This window comes from Dermacentor andersoni, chromosome 2 (genome assembly GCF_023375885.2).
Source record: "Dermacentor andersoni chromosome 2, qqDerAnde1_hic_scaffold, whole genome shotgun sequence".
Lineage (NCBI taxonomy): Eukaryota > Metazoa > Arthropoda > Arachnida > Ixodida > Ixodidae > Dermacentor > Dermacentor andersoni.
Window position 1 is genome coordinate 100,154,207 of NC_092815.1, and position 19,172 is coordinate 100,173,378.

At 47.4% G+C, this 19,172-nt stretch overlaps 2 protein-coding genes and 1 pseudogene across 2 annotated transcripts in view; 1 reads left to right on the forward strand and 2 right to left on the reverse strand.

Annotated features, from left to right (window-relative positions):
- The window catches only part of LOC126541547 (ornithine decarboxylase-like), an 83,483-nt gene extending 81,877 nt beyond the window's left edge, over nt 1–1,606 (reverse strand). The window contains exon 1 of the mRNA XM_050188352.3: nt 1,300–1,606. Within this exon, the coding sequence (XP_050044309.2) occupies nt 1,300–1,460 (161 nt within the window). The 5' untranslated portion in view covers nt 1,461–1,606. The remainder of the gene's footprint in view (nt 1–1,299) is intronic.
- A 6,540-nt stretch (nt 1,607–8,146) lies between these two features.
- Nucleotides 8,147–8,325, forward strand: LOC126542109 (U2 spliceosomal RNA; annotated as a pseudogene).
- Nucleotides 8,326–16,409: 8,084 nt separating this feature from the next.
- LOC126541947 (uncharacterized) lies at nt 16,410–19,131 on the reverse strand. Its single transcript, XM_050188917.2, has 4 exons — nt 19,022–19,131; nt 18,293–18,744; nt 17,476–17,665; nt 16,410–17,175 (listed from the first exon to the last, which is right to left on the reverse strand). Exons 1-4 carry the CDS (start codon nt 19,129–19,131, stop codon nt 16,410–16,412), a joined length of 1,518 nt encoding a protein of 505 aa, XP_050044874.2.
- Nucleotides 19,132–19,172: the final 41 nt, after the last annotated feature.

Below are 19,172 nucleotides of genomic sequence, written 5' to 3' on the forward strand. Positions count from 1 at the left end.
CCGAGGCTGAAACATGGCTGGCGTGCATTACACTTTTTCTAGAGCGTGTTAGCACACTTTTGCAACTGCCCATGGGCAGCTTTGGCACTTAACAGTGGTTCGATATCGTCTGCCTTAGGTCTAGGTCAAATTTGAGGATTTGCTGGCACTGCGAAAAGAGCGTTGACGTCGGCGTTGACGTTGTTTTTTGCCCTTTTGCCATAGAGCTAAGCCTTAAGCCTCCCTTTAAATTCTCTTTATGGGTGTGTGTGCGATAACGACACACAGTACACGTGAAGCGCTCCACAAATCCGGCTTGATACCAGCCTACAACTTTCAGTGTCGAACTTATTTACAGCGAATCCATGACACGCACTTGACACCTGTCGGATAGCGAGCTTATTTATTTACAAATGCTTATCTGCAGCGGTCAGGTGTTTTGATGTACGCCTGATTCATGACTGTCCGAGAAAGGCATGTTCAACAATGACTTTTGATGTAGAACCATACCAGCTGTATCTTTCACACCCTTTCTACAATGTTTATTAGCCTATCACTGTTCATATTTTTTTTCGATGCCTTGCGTACTCTATATACTGAACTATAGCCGTACAAGTTTTTCACTATTTCTTTCGCTAACGCAGACTGTGCGCTGTAAAATATATTGCGCTGAAGCTGCTCTCTTCGAACAGTTTACAGTCATCGTCTTCGATTTAAAAAGATTTCAGCCGTACCAGAAATATATATATTTTACAGAGGCGGAATTGGAGAGTGGGGACACCTGGGATCTCCGCATCGAACTAACCTGCCCATTTCTTCAGTTTCCTTTGCCGGCAGGACGGAATACTTCTCAAATCAGGCTCCCTATAATTACTGCATTTCATTTCTTGAAGGAGAATTACCACAGTGTAACAATCGTTTTCATCACGGTCAATGTGTTCCACAAGTCGCAATCATTTTAGGATGGAATCCCGAAACTGCTAACACGCGGGAAGGGTGTAGGGTACATTATTCAAGCCAACTCGCACATTTCGCCCTGTGTGCATGCAGACGTGGCATGAACCAGGGTCAGCTATGAACATATATTTTCACGCCATCGCGTCACACTTTAATGATTCGAAATTCGATAGTGATGAACGTGCCTTTTCAAAGTCGATCTCAAGCTGGAAAGAAAATGCCTTAAGTTCCGGAAATTCACGGTACCTTTGGCAGCTTCAATGATGGTTAAATGAACACAAGTCGTAGGCACAAAACAACCAAATTCTCGTCAGTTGCAAATCAACAGAGCTCAGGGAAAAAAAAAGATAATGATTTACTTACGCGGGAAGTGCGGAGACACGGGCAATGTTCTTCAGCGTGTTAGGAGAGGCCCGGAAGGAGGCTGCCATGCTGCGCAGTATGGACGACAACTTAGCAGCGTAAATGGCTCGTGTAGGGCCAATTGCTGGCACTGCATGAATGGTACAGAACATGATTGCCATTTTAATTCAACATAACCACCCATCTCAGGGTGCGCAGCGGGAGGAGTGACGTTTTTGCTGTCGCCTGGAGCTAGTACACATATATGTATCTGTCCGCAAGGAATACCGCACATGTACTATCAGCGTAAAATGACACTTGAATAGCGGAGCGCGTGGCCCAAGCATAAGTGAAGATATAGTGCGCGCCGTCCAGTCATCACCATTGACAGGCGCGCACATCCGGTTTGGCCGCATTGCGCGATCCCCCTCTAGTGAGATAATTTCGCATCTGTTCTGGTTCATACCTTTGAAAGGGAGAAAATGAAAAATAAAAATGAAGCTAAAATATTGCAGTTTACGGCTAGTCTTGTCGCACACACTCTTAGGCAAAGTTACACCCTTTGGGGTGTATCTCTGCCACGTGCACAACCATAATCGTCATCTGCCTTGCTTGCGTTTCCTTTCTTGAAACCGCCGTGCCAACTACTTTCCTGTCGGGAATGCTATGTCATGCTGATAACGCACATGTCGTTCATTGCTGGAAAGTACCAGGCTCGCCAGGTTAAAGAAAGGAAATGCGGATGAAGCAGATGGCGATTATTGTTGTGTGGCAGAAGTGTGTAATTTTGCTTAAGAGTGTGCGCGTGGTGAAGTTTGCACCGTCATCGCAAGGTAGCTTCGGTCGCGCCGTCCACGCGGGCGAATTAAAAATTAAAGTTTTGCTTCAATAAAGGAATTCCCCAGGGTTTGGCGCATCTGTTCTGTTGGCTTCTCATCGAGTAAACTGGGCCGATCCCGGAGATGTAATTTCATGTGTCCCGTGGTCGTTGTGGGTTGTGGGGATTTGGGGAATTCGACGCGCCATTGCGCGGGCGCATTTCACCCTAGTTCGCAATCCTTAAAAGCCACATCGTCCTTGCTCCGAACCAGTTTTGGCGGTGGCGCTCCACTCGCGGTGGTTCGCGGTGAGGGCGGAGCCAGTGACGTCACGGAGCGGCCCCTGGTGGCTACTGACGTGACGGTAGCGACGCTCTTGCTCCTTGGGACTGCGCCCGGTACATACATGCTTCCACCAAAGCCCCCCGCCCAGTCAACCCGGGTAGAGGGGGGGAACCGGGGTCAATGTATCGAATGATGCTTGGTTGATGAGTACACGAAAGCTCATGGACACGGCGCCTTCAAAGGTGCCAAGTCCTCTTCCCATCTGACAACGGTTCCTCTCGTCCGCCGACACCTTTGTGACTAGGACTGAGCTCACGCACGGTGCCTTTGCCCGTGCGGGGAGCGCGTACCTCGTGTTGTTCCTATCCCGACGCTAAGCCGAAGATCGGGTGCCTAGTGCTCGCGCGAGGTCGCACCACGCCGAGCCGCACTCATCGGAGGCCCAAGCCGAAGGAGATTGCCCGAGCTCTCGCGAGTTGGCCCATCGGTTATCGCGAGAGCAAGTAGCATAGCCGCCGGGACTTTTCCTACCGGCACGTCCCAGCTTGAGCCTGTGCTCTCGCAGCGACGTGCTACAGGCGCCCCTAACTGTATTTTTCGCCTTGGTGCGGGACCCCTTTGGTTCCCCGCCGTCCCGGGACCGGGCGTTTGTGCAGTGTTGGGTGCTGTTGGAGACAATAAACGGTTTCCGTCAACTTAGGGCAATACTGTGTTCTTGCGTGCGTCGCTCGGTAGCCCCTTGTGGCCTGAGCTCGCGCGCAGCGGCGCTAGAGGCTGACGGCTGACGCGGCCCTGTGGCTCGCTAAGCTCGAACCCGCGGTGGTCGGTACTCCTGTGAGACCCTAAGACCCCACAGGGTCCAGTGGAGGCGTCACTGCGTATCACGCAACTCTTTTCCCCAGTGTGGGCTGCACTTGTCCTTCCGTCGTCCTTAGTCAAATTTGTAAAAAATTCCGCTCCACGGCTTTCCGTTGCATTTAGAAGCAGCTGACGCTCTCTTTGACAGTCTTGTCAATGTTATTTCTTTTTGTCATGAAACTATAGGATGCCAAAATGGCATGGAATGTACAGCAGCGAAACAGGATCAAAATAGGAGTTGTAGCTGAAGGGAATTAAGAGACTGACTCGAATGGAAAATGCGACAACACGATAATGGACAGCCTAAGTTAAGGTGACAGACTAAGGCCTCATTATGCAAAAAAGAAGTCAGGCGTTTAGACAGGACACAAGAGTAGGGAAGTGGACAACACGAACGCCACTTCTCTACTCTTGTGTCACCCGCCGTGGTTGCTCAGTGGCTATGGTGTTCGGCTGCTGAGCACGAGGTCGCGGGATCGAATCCCGGCCAGGGCGGCCGCATTTCGATGGGGGCGAAATGCGAAAACACCCGTGTACTTAGATTTAGGTGCACGTTAAAGAACCCCAGGTGATTGAAATTTCCGGAGTCCTCCACTACGGCGTGCCTCATAATCAGAAAGTGGTTTTCGCACGTAAAAGACCATAATTATATATATATATATACTCTTGTGGTCCTGTCTGAACGCTTCACTTCTCTTTTGCATAATGAATCCTTACCAACTATCTCAGCTGTCTATCGTTCCAGACTAAGCATCCACTTCCTTCGTTCTCGCCTATCTCCTGCGCAGTTCTCAGTCTTTACAAATCATCCTTCGCCCGTTTAACGGAAAATAAAAGAATGAGCGAAAGAAAAAAATAAAAGAATGTGGGCAATTGGTACGTTCAGCTTAGTGTTGCAATTTGAACTCTAAACTTCTGCGAAACACATTTAAGCTGGCTTTCACAGATGGCTTATCACTAAAGAAAGACGCACTGCTCACAACTTGGGCCCGGCGACCACTGATGACGTCGACAGGCACACAGTGCGCGATCTTGCCGTCGAGTTTCCGACACTAAAGACTTCTTCCACAGCCCACAAAAAATGGAGAGTTGCGGCGTGCGCAGCTTTGCCAGGACCACAGCCGACACTTCTTTCACCACTTAAATTTAGCACGCTCACCCCGAAATGGCAAAGATCTGCTACGCACATGCAGCTGCGGCGCTTATATCCCCGGTAAGTTTTACACACAAAAACAGGTGGTATTAATTTTCAGGCTGGCGACTCATTCCAACAGAATGTCAGCGTATCTAATAGGGCCTTCAACCTGTATGCACATGTGTCAAAGTGGTTAAAGTTGGGATACAAAAGCAGCTAAATCCTAGGACACGCACCGAGCTAGCTTCTGCGGTTGCAGTCAGAGAAGCGTGGCACCACTGTTACAACCGTGTCACTGACCATCTCATGCTCTGTAGGATGTGCTCGATTGACAGATGTCACAAACAGCGTTACAGGCACACTCAAACTACAACACTATAGCTTTTCGCCTGCTGTCCCACTCGCTCCGTTTAAATTGTCGAATAAAGCTTCGTTCGTTCGTTCGTTCGTTCGTTCGTTCGTTCGTTCGTTCGTTCGTTCGTTCGTTCGTTCGTTCGTTCGTTCGTTCGTTCGTTCGTTCGTTCGTTCGTTCGTTCGTTCGTTCGTTCGTTCGTTCGTTCGTTCGTTCGTTCGTTCGTTCGTTCGTTCGTTCGTTCGTTCGTTCGTTCGTTCGTTCGTTCGTTCGTTCGTTCGTTCGTTCGTTCGTTCGTTCGTTCGTTCGTTCGTTCGTTCGTTCGTTCGTTCGTTCGTTCGTTCGTTCGTTCGTTCGTTCGTTCGTTCGTTCGTTCGTTCGTTCGTTCGTTCGTTCGTTCGTTCGTTCGTTCGTTCGTTCGTTCGTTCGTTCGTTCGTTCGTTCGTTCGTTCGTTCGTTCGTTCGTTCGTTCGTTCGTTCGTTCGTTCGTTCGTTCGTTCGTTCGTTCGTTCGTTCGTTCGTTCGTTCGTTCGTTCGTTCGTTCGTTCGTTCGTTCGTTCGTTCGTTCGTTCGTTCGTTCGTTCGTTCGTTCGTTCGTTCGTTCGTTCGTTCGTTCGTTCGTTCGTTCGTTCGTTCGTTCGTTCGTTCGTTCGTTCGTTCGTTCGTTCGTTCGTTCGTTCGTTCGTTCGTTCGTTCGTTCGTTCGTTCGTTCGTTCGTTCGTTCGTTCGTTCGTTCGTTCGTTCGTTCGTTCGTTCGTTCGTTCGTTCGTTCGTTCGTTCGTTCGTTCGTTCGTTCGTTCGTTCGTTCGTTCGTTCGTTCGTTCGTTCGTTCGTTCGTTCGTTCGTTCGTTCGTTCGTTCGTTCGTTCGTTCGTTCGTTCGTTCGTTCGTTCGTTCGTTCGTTCGTTCGTTCGTTCGTTCGTTCGTTCGTTCGTTCGTTCGTTCGTTCGTTCGTTCGTTCGTTCGTTCGTTCGTTCGTTCGTTCGTTCGTTCGTTCGTTCGTTCGTTCGTTCGTTCGTTCGTTCGTTCGTTCGTTCGTTCGTTCGTTCGTTCGTTCGTTCGTTCGTTCGTTCGTTCGTTCGTTCGTTCGTTCGTTCGTTCGTTCGTTCGTTCGTTCGTTCGTTCGTTCGTTCGTTCGTTCGTTCGTTCGTTCGTTCGTTCGTTCGTTCGTTCGTTCGTTCGTTCGTTCGTTCGTTCGTTCGTTCGTTCGTTCGTTCGTTCGTTCGTTCGTTCGTTCGTTCGTTCGTTCGTTCGTTCGTTCGTTCGTTCGTTCGTTCGTTCGTTCGTTCGTTCGTTCGTTCGTTCGTTCGTTCGTTCGTTCGTTCGTTCGTTCGTTCGTTCGTTCGTTCGTTCGTTCGTTCGTTCGTTCGTTCGTTCGTTCGTTCGTTCGTTCGTTCGTTCGTTCGTTCGTTCGTTCGTTCGTTCGTTCGTTCGTTCGTTCGTTCGTTCGTTCGTTCGTTCGTTCGTTCGTTCGTTCGTTCGTTCGTTCGTTCGTTCGTTCGTTCGTTCGTTCGTTCGTTCGTTCGTTCGTTCGTTCGTTCGTTCGTTCGTTCGTTCGTTCGTTCGTTCGTTCGTTCGTTCGTTCGTTCGTTCGTTCGTTCGTTCGTTCGTTCGTTCGTTCGTTCGTTCGTTCGTTCGTTCGTTCGTTCGTTCGTTCGTTCGTTCGTTCGTTCGTTCGTTCGTTCGTTCGTTCGTTCGTTCGTTCGTTCGTTCGTTCGTTCGTTCGTTCGTTCGTTCGTTCGTTCGTTCGTTCGTTCGTTCGTTCGTTCGTTCGTTCGTTCGTTCGTTCGTTCGTTCGTTCGTTCGTTCGTTCGTTCGTTCGTTCGTTCGTTCGTTCGTTCGTTCGTTCGTTCGTTCGTTCGTTCGTTCGTTCGTTCGTTCGTTCGTTCGTTCGTTCGTTCGTTCGTTCGTTCGTTCGTTCGTTCGTTCGTTCGTTCGTTCGTTCGTTCGTTCGTTCGTTCGTTCGTTCGTTCGTTCGTTCGTTCGTTCGTTCGTTCGTTCGTTCGTTCGTTCGTTCGTTCGTTCGTTCGTTCGTTCGTTCGTTCGTTCGTTCGTTCGTTCGTTCGTTCGTTCGTTCGTTCGTTCGTTCGTTCGTTCGTTCGTTCGTTCGTTCGTTCGTTCGTTCGTTCGTTCGTTCGTTCGTTCGTTCGTTCGTTCGTTCGTTCGTTCGTTCGTTCGTTCGTTCGTTCGTTCGTTCGTTCGTTCGTTCGTTCGTTCGTTCGTTCGTTCGTTCGTTCGTTCGTTCGTTCGTTCGTTCGTTCGTTCGTTCGTTCGTTCGTTCGTTCGTTCGTTCGTTCGTTCGTTCGTTCGTTCGTTCGTTCGTTCGTTCGTTCGTTCGTTCGTTCGTTCGTTCGTTCGTTCGTTCGTTCGTTCGTTCGTTCGTTCGTTCGTTCGTTCGTTCGTTCGTTCGTTCGTTCGTTCGTTCGTTCGTTCGTTCGTTCGTTCGTTCGTTCGTTCGTTCGTTCGTTCGTTCGTTCGTTCGTTCGTTCGTTCGTTCGTTCGTTCGTTCGTTCGTTCGTTCGTTCGTTCGTTCGTTCGTTCGTTCGTTCGTTCGTTCGTTCGTTCGTTCGTTCGTTCGTTCGTTCGTTCGTTCGTTCGTTCGTTCGTTCGTTCGTTCGTTCGTTCGTTCGTTCGTTCGTTCGTTCGTTCGTTCGTTCGTTCGTTCGTTCGTTCGTTCGTTCGTTCGTTCGTTCGTTCGTTCGTTCGTTCGTTCATAAGCAGGGCGACCAGGTGAGATCTTACAAAAGTAATTAACCTGACGGCTTTGTACAGGACACATCACCTTCCCTTTCTTCTGAGCAATTCTGCAACGGGCCACGTGTGCGGAGACGTATGCGAGCTCCATGTTACGCACACAAAATGTTTTTACTTAGATCTGTGTTAATACAGCATGCATTCTTTTTTGAAAAAATAACCCCCGATTGCTGAATCCAATAACTAAGTTCATGTAATTTCTATATAATAACTTGAAATGTTCGTCGGCGTGGAAAGGCAAGAGAAGTTGACTCATACCCTTTCAACGAAATGTAACACTGCTAAGTTTAAACGTGGGAGAAAATGTCGGTACATTGAACTGGGCTTCACGCATGTCAGTAAGATGTGAAAGGTGAAATTCGTTGCAGTGGAATGAAAAACGAAAAAAAATGTTTCGTGAGTCATTCTACTCTTCGAAGATGGAAGACCAGTGAAGCTGTTTAGCATACGACACTGCGGGGACACAGAATTTTGAGAAAAGGTACGAACTCATTTACCGTGATGTTTATATAGATTCGCATGGACGAAGGGACCGCCGCCCCGAGGAGCCGGAGGAAAATAGACATGCGTGATGTTTCGACGGGACCGCCACCACGGGAGAACGGAAGGAAAGTGGATAGGCATGCGCTTGGAAGGCCGACAAAGAGGGGGCAGTGCGAATGTTGACATGGCCGACGCGGGTCGAAGTGCAGTATCTGTTCTTACCAGCTTAATATGTGATACGGGTTCTATTTGGATCCAAGATAATAACGTTATTTTTGCATGCTGGCAAAGGGCTTCAGGCCTGGTTCACCTCCGCCGCGGGTCGGCCAGGTATGCGCTATCTTCAGGATCGGCCCATAGTTTTTGCACACGCACACGGCGAATGCACGGAAGCCAAGCCATAAACAGCTTCGACGTAAAAAATTAGGATTCGAAGATAGTACTCGGCTCTTGTGACAACGCCAGATGCTTTGTATGTGTCCTGGAACGCGGTCGACCCGACTTGAAAACTTAAGAAAGGCTGGTCTAAAGCAAGACCTAACTGAAAAGTACGACTGTTGGGTGATGGACAAGATTGCAAAGACATTGGTGCATGCAGTTCTTGCGCGACGCAGATTGCGAGCGTTTATTTAACTTTCTCTTGTTGTTTGTGCCTCGCGGAAAATCCGCCCGTAAAAGAAGAACAAAAAATTCGATGATAGTTGCGGTTATCGCACGCAAATGGTGCAAACATAATGAGGAGCACCACATAGAAAAAGATAAAGATTCATGTAGAATAAAACCTGGTCACAAATCACTAAACGACCTGAATCTGGGGTATTTCTTACTTAGTTGCGCACAACATGAATTAAGAAAATGGCTCCTCGTAGCTTTGAAGTAACTGTTTTGTTTGAGCAACACCAGTGCCTCCTATAGATCAAACTAAAACATATTTGCTTGGACCATAGGTAATGAGGGCAGCTGTGTAAACGTGCCTAAGTACGGTGGTTAGTTGAAGCGGCCGGCATAAACTCCTCAAGCCTGCGTAGTCGTTGCACGCGGCTCAAGTGTTTACAGTGCACCCGCCTACGAAACTATCAACCGTTGAGATGTTCTGAACTATGTTCTTGAAAGGAATACGAATTCAGTTGTATTGAATTCTGGCGTTTTACGTGACAAAACCACGATTTGATTATGAGGCACGCCTTAGTTGGGGACTCCGTATTAAGTTTGACCACCAGGGGATCTTTAACGTGCCCCGAATGCATGGGACACGGACTTCTTTGCATTTCAGAAGGGAATACAAATAACTTAACAAGCAACAGGTGTGAAATGCAAGATCCCCAAAATTCGGATAGCGTTATTGGTATTGGAACTCCACTCCCCAGCGGGATTGGCCGACGGCCCATGGTTGGAAACTTCTGGATGGAGGCCAGCTGCCAGCTATCATGGCCAGCCATAGAAGGGAAAAAGTCGGGCCAAGGTTGCTTACCAACTACGACGGCACTTGAGGAGCCAAAAGACGTGGGACCGAGGTTGCTTTACGACCATTCTCCAGGGTCGGCTGCGACAGGTTGGTATGCGAACTGGGAACTACGTCGTGCCGAAGTACGTTGCCAACGTACTGTATCAGGTGCATTCAAAAGCAATTTCGCGCGTTTCAACCCCAGTGGTTTCGACCCAAGCGGCTTTGAGGCTTTCTCTTTCAGTTTCCTCATATGTTTATGTTTTCTCGCACTTCCTCGAATTATGTTTCCTCGCATGTTCAAATTACAATCCGAAGTTATCGTGATTGCAGCTCATGTGTACGTTATACGTTAGAAATTTCTTGATGCAATTTAAGAACCTCCAGTTAGTTCACTAAGCTACTTGCGCTTAGACCTAGAGGAAGACCTAGACGAATGAGCAGGGACGCACGTGAGACTTCCTCAGATATGCGTGCGTGCGTAACGTGTGAACAGAATGTATCTGTTCTTCACGCGCGGGCACACATCGTGTGCTGTGCAAAAGGTCCTGACATGACTGTTAATTGTACGCAGCATGTCGCCATGATGCCCATCACGGACATGCAAGGGAAGCCCGCAGGACAAGGAAAACCCTGCCAAACGGTCATGTGAGAGACGTTCCTAGGATATCCATGTCCTGGCAGTGCATGTTCTTCAGATATCCATAGGACGTCATTGTTGTAACTTGGACATTAGGTTCCATGTAGGCCCAGACATAAGCCGACCTACACATTTTTGTGCGCCGTGCTAGGTCAGAACCACCTAGACTAGGAGAAGGCCTCGGCACACCTTCCGTGACGTCACCACACTCAGCCCGTCTGCCTCGGCTTGAGGTGCCGTCGAAAGAAATAAAAAAGCACAATACTGCAGTATGTTCGAGGGTATACCTCCGGAATTTATTTGCATCCAGTATAAATTTAGCACTGGCGTGATTTAAGGAACGAAGACAAGTTCTATCCACGTCAACTTTGGCATTTGGAGCCACGCTGACAATGGCCCCGATAAGACAAAATGCACTACAGAATTTGGGTCTAGAAAGACGATGCGCCGGAAAAACATATTTCTCTTTTCAGTCTGTCACTGACAGCTGTACAATTCATATAACACATTTTATTGGGCATTGGTTTCCACTATCACAGAATGGCATTCGAACACACAACACTCACATCAATAAAATATGACATGCATCAACCTCACTAGCTTAATAAGAAAAATCTGCTGAACTTCACAATGCTGAATAATTAAAAAAATTTCCACAGAGGTCAAGACAACATAACACACCGTTCATATATTGTATGTATTGTAGCATACACATTTGCGAAAACAGCACACATCATTTTCACTTGAGGGTAATCAACTTTCTCTTTTTCTCATTATTCTTTTCTTTGTTTATCCTGTCGTTTACTGCGTAATTCTTCAGCAGGGTGTTTACTGCTGGATTAAGGATGTTCTTTAACATTGACTCTTGACTGTGACAAGTTGCACAAGTGTCAAACTCTTCACTGTCACAGAGCAAATACTTCATCACACTTGGAAGTGCAGCTCTCTGATTACTCTCTGCATGAAACATATTCTCATATTCTTTGCCTGCAATATGTTCTTGCACACTCTTAGTGCACAGCACCACATGAACGACACATGGCTCTGGAAATTTCAAGCCGCCTCTGCTCATATTATCTATCAGCACATGCTCACTGCATTCAAGCTCTCTCTCGGTAATTGTGAATAAATCACAGCAGTCATTGCAAGGCTGGCGCTTCAAAGCAGCATAGGTACAATAGCCAGCGATGTACACCAATGCCGGCATGTCTTTCCGGGGCTTCTTTAGGTCACAGCTTCTTAGCTTTATATTATATTTGTCAATCAGTATTTCAGCACATGTCTCTTTGCAAGTGTCAGTGGATGCTGGCATATCAGGCAAGATCAGTGTGTTCTGGAGGCGATCTTTGCCTCAGCTTCAAATACCTGTGTGATCGACACGTTGCAATGGGACATACACAGCTTCCGGTACTTTCCAAACCGAGCTTCGAGGGGATCGGTTTGAACTTTTTCAAGGAGAACGTACGTAAAACCGAGCTCCTCCAAACAATATCTTGGCACCTCGATCAAGGCGTATGCGGAAAGCCAGAGAGCTGAGTCAGTCTCCTTTGTCAATGCACACACCGTAAGTAGGTGTGTATGCACACACCTACTTTCCCAGTCGTCGAGTCAGGTAACAAATCTGTCGAAGAACTGCAGATGCTCACCATTGATTTTACGTACTGGCTCTTGCCCCACATCTCTCACTCTGTGTCCCTTATGGGGAGGGGAGTCTTGACGTTGACGATGCTCCACCATCGCACAATTAGGTCAATGAAATCTGCAGTACCATCTGCAAGCGTCAGATGCAGGCTTTCGCCTCTTATCCTCAAAGCAGATGAAACAAAAGAGTTAAAAATTTGCAGAGCAAGTTTCACGTTCTGCCTCTCAATATTTGTGGGATTCAAAGCTTTATACGTTAGCCTAAAAGCCACTTTCACAGTATTAGTTTGTTCAGCTCATGAAGCTTTCTGAGTGATCTGAATGAAGCACCCTCCATTTTCTTACTTTCTGTGGTTCCACAGGGAAATGGTGGGTAATGTAGACATTTGTCAGGATTTTTTTGGTTTAGCCATTTGTTTCTGATACATTTCAGCAAATGCACAGAGTCAGCAACATGAAAGAGTGGCTGCTGCGGATAGCTCGAAGGGGGTAAACAATTTCGAACTTCTGGGCCTTACTGAACATAGTCATTACTTTCCATTTAATGGAATTATTATCTGTGATGATTGCAACGATATGAAGGTTCGCTTATTCAAGTCTCAAGACTACTTTTTTAGTTTCATGCAGTTCCTCCGCAGTAATTTTGGACTCTGCAAGGATGTGTTCATAAAGGGAAAATCAGACATCCACCCGTTCGTAGCAATTGTTGTGTGCAATATCTTTGAACGGTGACAGAAGAGACTTCACCATAAATACATGCGCTGTCTTAGCAGGTTCAGAACAGTTCGCAGCAGCCCCTGTTATGCTGCCACCCTTGTATTCAAAGAACTGCTGTAAGTGTATTTCATCTACCATTTATGTTGCATTTCTTTCATGAGCTTTCAGCAGACTTGCGCTCCTTTTCATATGTCTTAGGAAGCCCTCTTCATTTTGATCCTTTAAAGGACTGACATCATGTGCACCACAGACGCGCTTGATTGTTTCAATATGAGGCAACACCGACTTTCCACTGCTCCTCAAAAACTTGTAGCCATGCAGTGAAATAGTGTACAAAATGCTACACAACACCAAAAGTTCTGCTGAGTACCAAACAACATTATTCCTCTTCATGAGGAGATGACACTGCTCTTTGAGGAACATCACAGCGCCCACCTTTTCGTCCTCCAGAAGGTCTCCACTTGAAATGTCATCACGAAGTGAGATCACCAATTTCAGTGCAGCCTTTCCTTTGTCCACTTGTGGTGGTTCTCCTTTAGTGCAGTGGTCCTCGATATTAGCCAAGAGCTGAACAAGGAAATCGTGGATATGATCCGGGATCTCAAAACACTTGTCAGATGGAAGACGAGCACCTCTCCAAAACACACGCAGAGACATATCCGACGACACAGTCGCTGACACCAAAATCTCGGGAGCATCTGTTGTCACTTTGATGTGAGCAAAGATATACAGCTGTCGCAAGGTACCGCTGTCCAAAACTTTTCTCTCCTAGCTTGTACAGGCGTGAACTGATGTTTTGGAGGTTGTTAACTTTGTTTTCTCATTCCTCGTTCTCGTGCGCTAAATCTGACTAGTTTAAGGCCCTTTGAAGCTGTTCGCTCTCCACACGTGTTCGCTTTGCATCATGGTCTTCTCTCGACCGGCGAGAATCCAAAATATATTGCGGGCAGTCGGGAAAGATCGTTGGAATGGCATCAGGCGTAAGCCGGGTGCGATCATTTGAACCTGGATGGTCCTTCCGCCGCAGTCCATGTATTTAGATGTTGTACGTAGGTGCTCGGGCTTGAAACGCCGTTCGCAAACCTGCGAAACAACCAGCGCCGTCATATTATGAACACACCTTGACGCCTGCAAAACTGTGACATATGCTTACAAATCTAAGCGCGAGATCTATGAAAAGCACCTTATACTGACCCATGAGCCATTCAACGAATGAATATACGCACACCATCGCAAACGCAAGCGAGCCCACGTGGTTTACACGTGTAAATAAATGGTCACTTGAAAACGTATCTATATAACAATGGAATGTCGTAGTTTGCACTAATACACTTTCATTGTACATTGTTTATATAAATCATCACTGCACGAATTGAAAAGTGAGACAACACTTACCAGCGAATATTTCAGTTTTCCAACGTCGACATCATACCGTCGCCCTGCCCGCTGCCATTTTTTTCTTCATTCGGCATCACTTGGGAACCCAAACAGCCTGACCTTTGGCTCGTTGTCGTAGTTTCCTCTACAGTTTGGCACACAACATCGGCCCATGACATCGAACAGACCGCACGTGTACATAGAGGAATGCAAAAAAGCGAACCACGTGCAACGACGTCCTCCTGCGGTGTCTCGACGGCGCAGGATATGCGCGTCACGTGCGTCGCGTAGCACCTAAAGCCCCTTGATAATTTCAAAGTAGCGGCACTCTCCCCCTCGTGGCGCTTTCCTCCTCGATTATCCTCGCCCACCGGCTGCGCACGGAACACTTTTTTCTCCTGGGCTTCCGCGGACGGGCCGCAGCATTCTATAAAGGCGCGTTATTTTGGGCCAGTTGCGCGCCCCAGTTGTGTTGGAAATTTTGAGAAATACTGATAACAGCATCGATAGTGCTGAAGGCAACGTTTATGAGGCGGTTGGTATTTTCTTAAAGCCGTATGAATGCGGGGGCGTATATTGATGTAAGTAATAGGAGCTATCAGGCGAGTTGTATACTCCGGAAAACTTTTCTGCCGCATGATGAGATGCTTTACATTGTGCATCTGATGTAGTATTGCTTGTGGCACATCCCTTTGTGTGTTGCTTATTAAGCCAAAGCCTTAGATCTCTCTTTCAAGGTCGCGTTGTGAGCTACAGAGGATATCACGTGACCGAAGGAAGGCCGGAAGCAAACCAAAACATGTGCAGCCGTGTACAAGAGATGATTACTGATTAGCAAAGTTAAGTAATGTTGGATTAGGGATTGGATTAAGATAAATTAAGGTGCATTAAGGGGGATTAAGGTGTATTAAGGAGAATTAAGGTGTATTAAAGTCGATAAGCGTGGATTAGGGTGAATCAAGGAGGATTAAGGTGCATTAGGAAAGATTATGGTGGATTAGGGGTATAAACGCGATTTAAGGATTGGGGTGGATTAAAGAGTACTTGGGCCATTAAGAATTAGGCTGGATTACGGTCGATGGAGATGAATTAGGGTGGATTAAGGTGCATCAAGTAGGAATATGGTAAACTAGGGTGGGTTAAAGTTAATCAAGGGGGATTAGGGTGGATTAAGGTCGATGCAGGAAGGTAAAGGTGAATTAGGATAGATTAAGATATATTAGGAGGATTAAGGCTGATTAAGGTGATGGATTAGAAGGAATTAACGTTGATTATAGTAGCCTTCCCAACCATAATCCTCCTTAATACACCTTAATCCGCCATAACCGGCTTTGATACTCCTTCATCCACCTTAATCCTCTTTCATACACCTCAATCCCTATCCATGCATCATAATCTTGCTTAATACACCTTAATGCATCCTAATCCACCTCCATCAGACCTAATCCACCTTGTTCTACCCTACTCGACTTTAATCCATTTTGATCCACCTTAATCTACCCTAATCGACCTTAATCCCTTTTCATCCACCTTAATCTTCCCTAATCCCTGTTAATGCACCCTAATCCACCTTAATCACCCTAATCGGTCTTAATACTCCTTTATCAACTTAATTCACCCTAATCTGCCTTAATCCTCTTTAATAAACTCTTATCCATCTTAATCCTCCCTAATCCACCTTAATTCAATCACTAATGATACATTACTTGGTTAATCATTCTTTTATACAGGGGTCGACATGCTTTGGGTCGCCTCTGGGCTTCCTTGGGTCACGTGATATTTTCTGTTCACAACGCCACCTTGAAACAAATCTAAAGGATTTCGCCTTAAAACTCTAAAAATGCAATGTGGACTAGCTAGCACTCCACACCTGCAATACCACGGGTATCATCATCATCATCAGCCTAGTTACGCCCACTGCAGGGCAAAGGCCTCTCCCATACTCCAGCTACCCCGGTCATGTACTAATTGTGGCCATGTTGTCCCTGCAAACTTCTTAATCTCATCCGCCCACCTAACTTTCTGCCTCCCCCTACTACGCTTCCCTTCCCTTGGAATCCAGTCCGTAACCCTTAATGACCATCGGTTATCTTCCCTCCTCATTACATGTCCGGCACATGCCCATTTCTTTTTATTGATTTCAACTAAGATGTCATTTACCCGCGTTTGTTCCCTCACCCAATCTGCTCTTTTCTTATCCCTTAACGTTACACCTATCATTCTTCTTTCCATAGCTCGTTGCGTCGTCCTCGATTTCAGCAGAACCCTTTTCGTAAGCCTCCAGGTTTCTGCCCCGTAGGTGAGTACTGGTAAGACACAGCTGTTATACACTTTGCTCTTGAAGGATAGTGGCAACTTGCTGTTCATGATTTGAGAATGCCTGCCAAACGCACCCCAGCCCATTCTTATTCTTCTGGTTATTTCAGTCTCATGATCCGGGTCCGTGGTCACTACCTGCCTGTAGGCGTGTCGGGGTCAGGCAATGAGCAACTTTATTGCATGAATGAACGGGATATATATACAAAGTAGTGCCGCAGTGGGTCATGCGCAGTGCACACATATAAGCGTGACGTAGCACTTATTCAGTCTTGCTACATCTTCCCTTTTTCAGGGGAACTTAAGACGTGGTCACCGTGTCTCTTGTTGAGGGTACCGACAGGGCTCGCGTCGAAGTCTTGTGCTTCTCCGTAGTTCTTGAGGGGGCTCTGTGGAAGATACGTCTTCGGGCACGAGGCTTGCTTTCGGCTGTGGGTCTACCAGGCGGAGGTGCTCTCGTGTGCGCCGAAGTTCCCGGCCGTCTTCAGTCTTGACGATCGTTGAGCGGTGTTCATCGGCTGGTCGGAGAAAGACGGCGGGAGACCAGGTCCGCTGGTTTGTATCGTACACTGTGACCTGCTGACCTGGCATCACAGGGGGCAAGTTCCTGCTGCCACGGTTGTAGTAGGTCCTCTGTCGTTGGCGTATTTCTTGAAGGCGGCCCTGGACCACGTCAGGGGGAATTGTCCGTGGTTCCAAGTGGCTGGTAGGTACTGGTAGAAGCGTCCTAGTCTGGCGTCCCATCAGCCTCTGCACGGGGGACTGGAGCACATCATCACGTGGGGTATTGCGCCATTCAAGCAATGCCATTTGAAACACATGCATTTTAAAGGAACACTTCTTTAACAGCTTTTTTGCTTCCTGAACCGCTCTCTCCGTCATGCCATTGAAACGGGGATGATAGGGGCTTGAGGTGATGTGATCAACAGCCAAGGTGTTGAGAAAGTCCTTAAACTCACTGCTGTTAAAAGGCGGACCATTGTCAGTGCACAACTTCCTAGGCAAGCCATGGACCGAGAAAATTTGAGAACACCACGTGTTAAGAGAGCTTGCAGTTGTTGTACGAAACTCTCGAATTTCAAAGAAGAAGGAGTAGAAACCGACAATAAGGGCGAACTCGTGGCCTTCAAAGGAGAACAAGTCCATGCCGACAACTTCCCATGGTAGTGAGGGCACATCATGACTCAGGAGTGGCATTTTAGGGTGTCGAGGCTGATGCTTTTTCCACACTTTGCAGGCTTTACAGAACTGCTCAATGTTGCTGGAAATATTTGGCCAGAACATCACGTTCCTTGCTCTCGCCTTCATCTTATCTACTCCCACGTGCGCCGCGTGAAGAAGACTCCTCCTTTCCCATATCTTTGATTGTGGTACAATTACCTTGTTGCTTCGAAACACGAGGCCGTCCTGTGCATGTATCTCGTCCCGGTACGCCCAATACGACCTAAGTGGCTCCGGGACTTCTTGCTTGTGAAGCGGCCACGTTGTATTCGCGTAGTCCCGTAGCTTTACAAGGGTGTCGTCATCATTAGTTGCTGCTAGTAAATCTTGCAGGGAGCGTTGAGAGGCTGAAACACATTCAAGAACATTTACTTGAAACTGCTCGTTTTCTTCCAAGAATCTTTTACTAGGAAACCTTGATAAGGCGTCAGCGAGGAACAGCTCTTTGCCAGGCTTGTACGTCACAATGATAGGATAACGCTGAAGAGTTAGGCGCATGCGTTGCAGACGTAGCGGGCACTGGTATAGCGGCTTACTGAATATCGCCACTAAGGGGCGGTGGTCAGTTTCAACTGTTACTGCATGCTGTCCAAATATGTAATCATGAAATTTGGCGCATCCATGAACAATAGCTAAAGTTTCTTTTTCGATTTGAGCATATCTGGTCTGTGCCTCTGTGAGTGTCCGTGAGGAAAAAGCAACAGGCTGCGCATCCTGTATAAGCACAGCGCCTACCCCCAGCTGGCTTGCATCAACTGATAGCGTCACGGGTTTGCTTGGATCAAAATAGCGGAGCACAGGTGCTTGAATCAGAGCCTCACGCAATCCAAGAAAGCTTTCTTGCTGTTTTTCCGTCCAAACCCATGCAATGTCTTTTCGCAACAAAGTTCGTAGTGGTGCCGTTACTACAGACATGTTTGGGATAAAGCGCTGTACAAAATTCATAGTGCCCAAAAATACTTGAAGTTCCTTGCAGTTTCTTGGTGTCGGCATTTCCAGAATGTCTTGAACACGTTGGGCGTCCACACGCAGGCCTTCGGCGCTGAGCACGTGTCCCAGGTAGCGCACCTCTCGCTGCAAAAAGAAGCATTTCTTCAAGTTTAGTCGAAGATTCTGTTCTCGGCAGCGCGTTAGAAGAAGCTGTAGATTGTGGTCGTGCTCTTGCTTAGTCTTGCCCCAGAGAAGTATGTCATCCATTACTACTGCTTGAATTACTGCGAAACGTGCTGCTTCTGCGCCTTCACTGATTTCTTTAAATTGCTCTTTTCCCAGTTCCTGGGCCCGGCAAATTTCAATGGTCTTACTGTATGACGGGTTCTCGGAAATAAGCCTTTCCTGCAAGTTTTTGTTTCGCAGTCCCAGAATGATTCGGCTACGGAGCAAACGGTCTTCTAGGTCCCCGAACTCGCAGTTCTTTGCTAAAAGCCTGAGGTCGGTTAGCCAGTCATTGAAACACTCCCCTTGCTTTTGGTCTCTTGATCCGAAACGAAATTCATTAAACGTCAAATTTGTCACTGGTTTGTACAATTCTTCAAATTTCTGAAGCAAAATGTCGACGTTGTTCTTATCCCCTTCATTTTCGAATTTGAAGGCGTTGTAAGCTTTTCTGCCCTCCTCTCCAACTGTTACAAGTAACGTTGCTGCTTGGACTTCTTTGGGCTGCTTACTTAACTGGGTAGCCGTGGAGAACAATGTGAACTCACATTTCCAAGTTTTCCATCCAAGCCATGCGTCTGCTGACGGGTCCAGTGGTTTCGGCGGGGGAAGCAGCGTTGACGGGGCTGACATAGCGATAGTGAACCGCTGCCACCATGTGGGCGTGTCGGGGTCAGGCAATGAACAACTTTATTGCAT

Coding starts and splice junctions, on each gene's coding strand:
- LOC126541947 (XM_050188917.2), bottom strand. CDS start 19,131: ATGGTGGCAGCGGTTCACTATCGCTATGTCAGCCCCGTCAACGCTGCT. Junction 17,666..18,292: donor AATGCCGACACCAAGAAACT/GCAAGGAACTTC, acceptor AATGTGTTTCAG/CCTCTCAACGCTCCCTGCAA. Junction 17,176..17,475: donor GTGTTTCGAAGCAACAAGGT/AATTGTACCACA, acceptor CTTCTTCTTTGA/AATTCGAGAGTTTCGTACAA.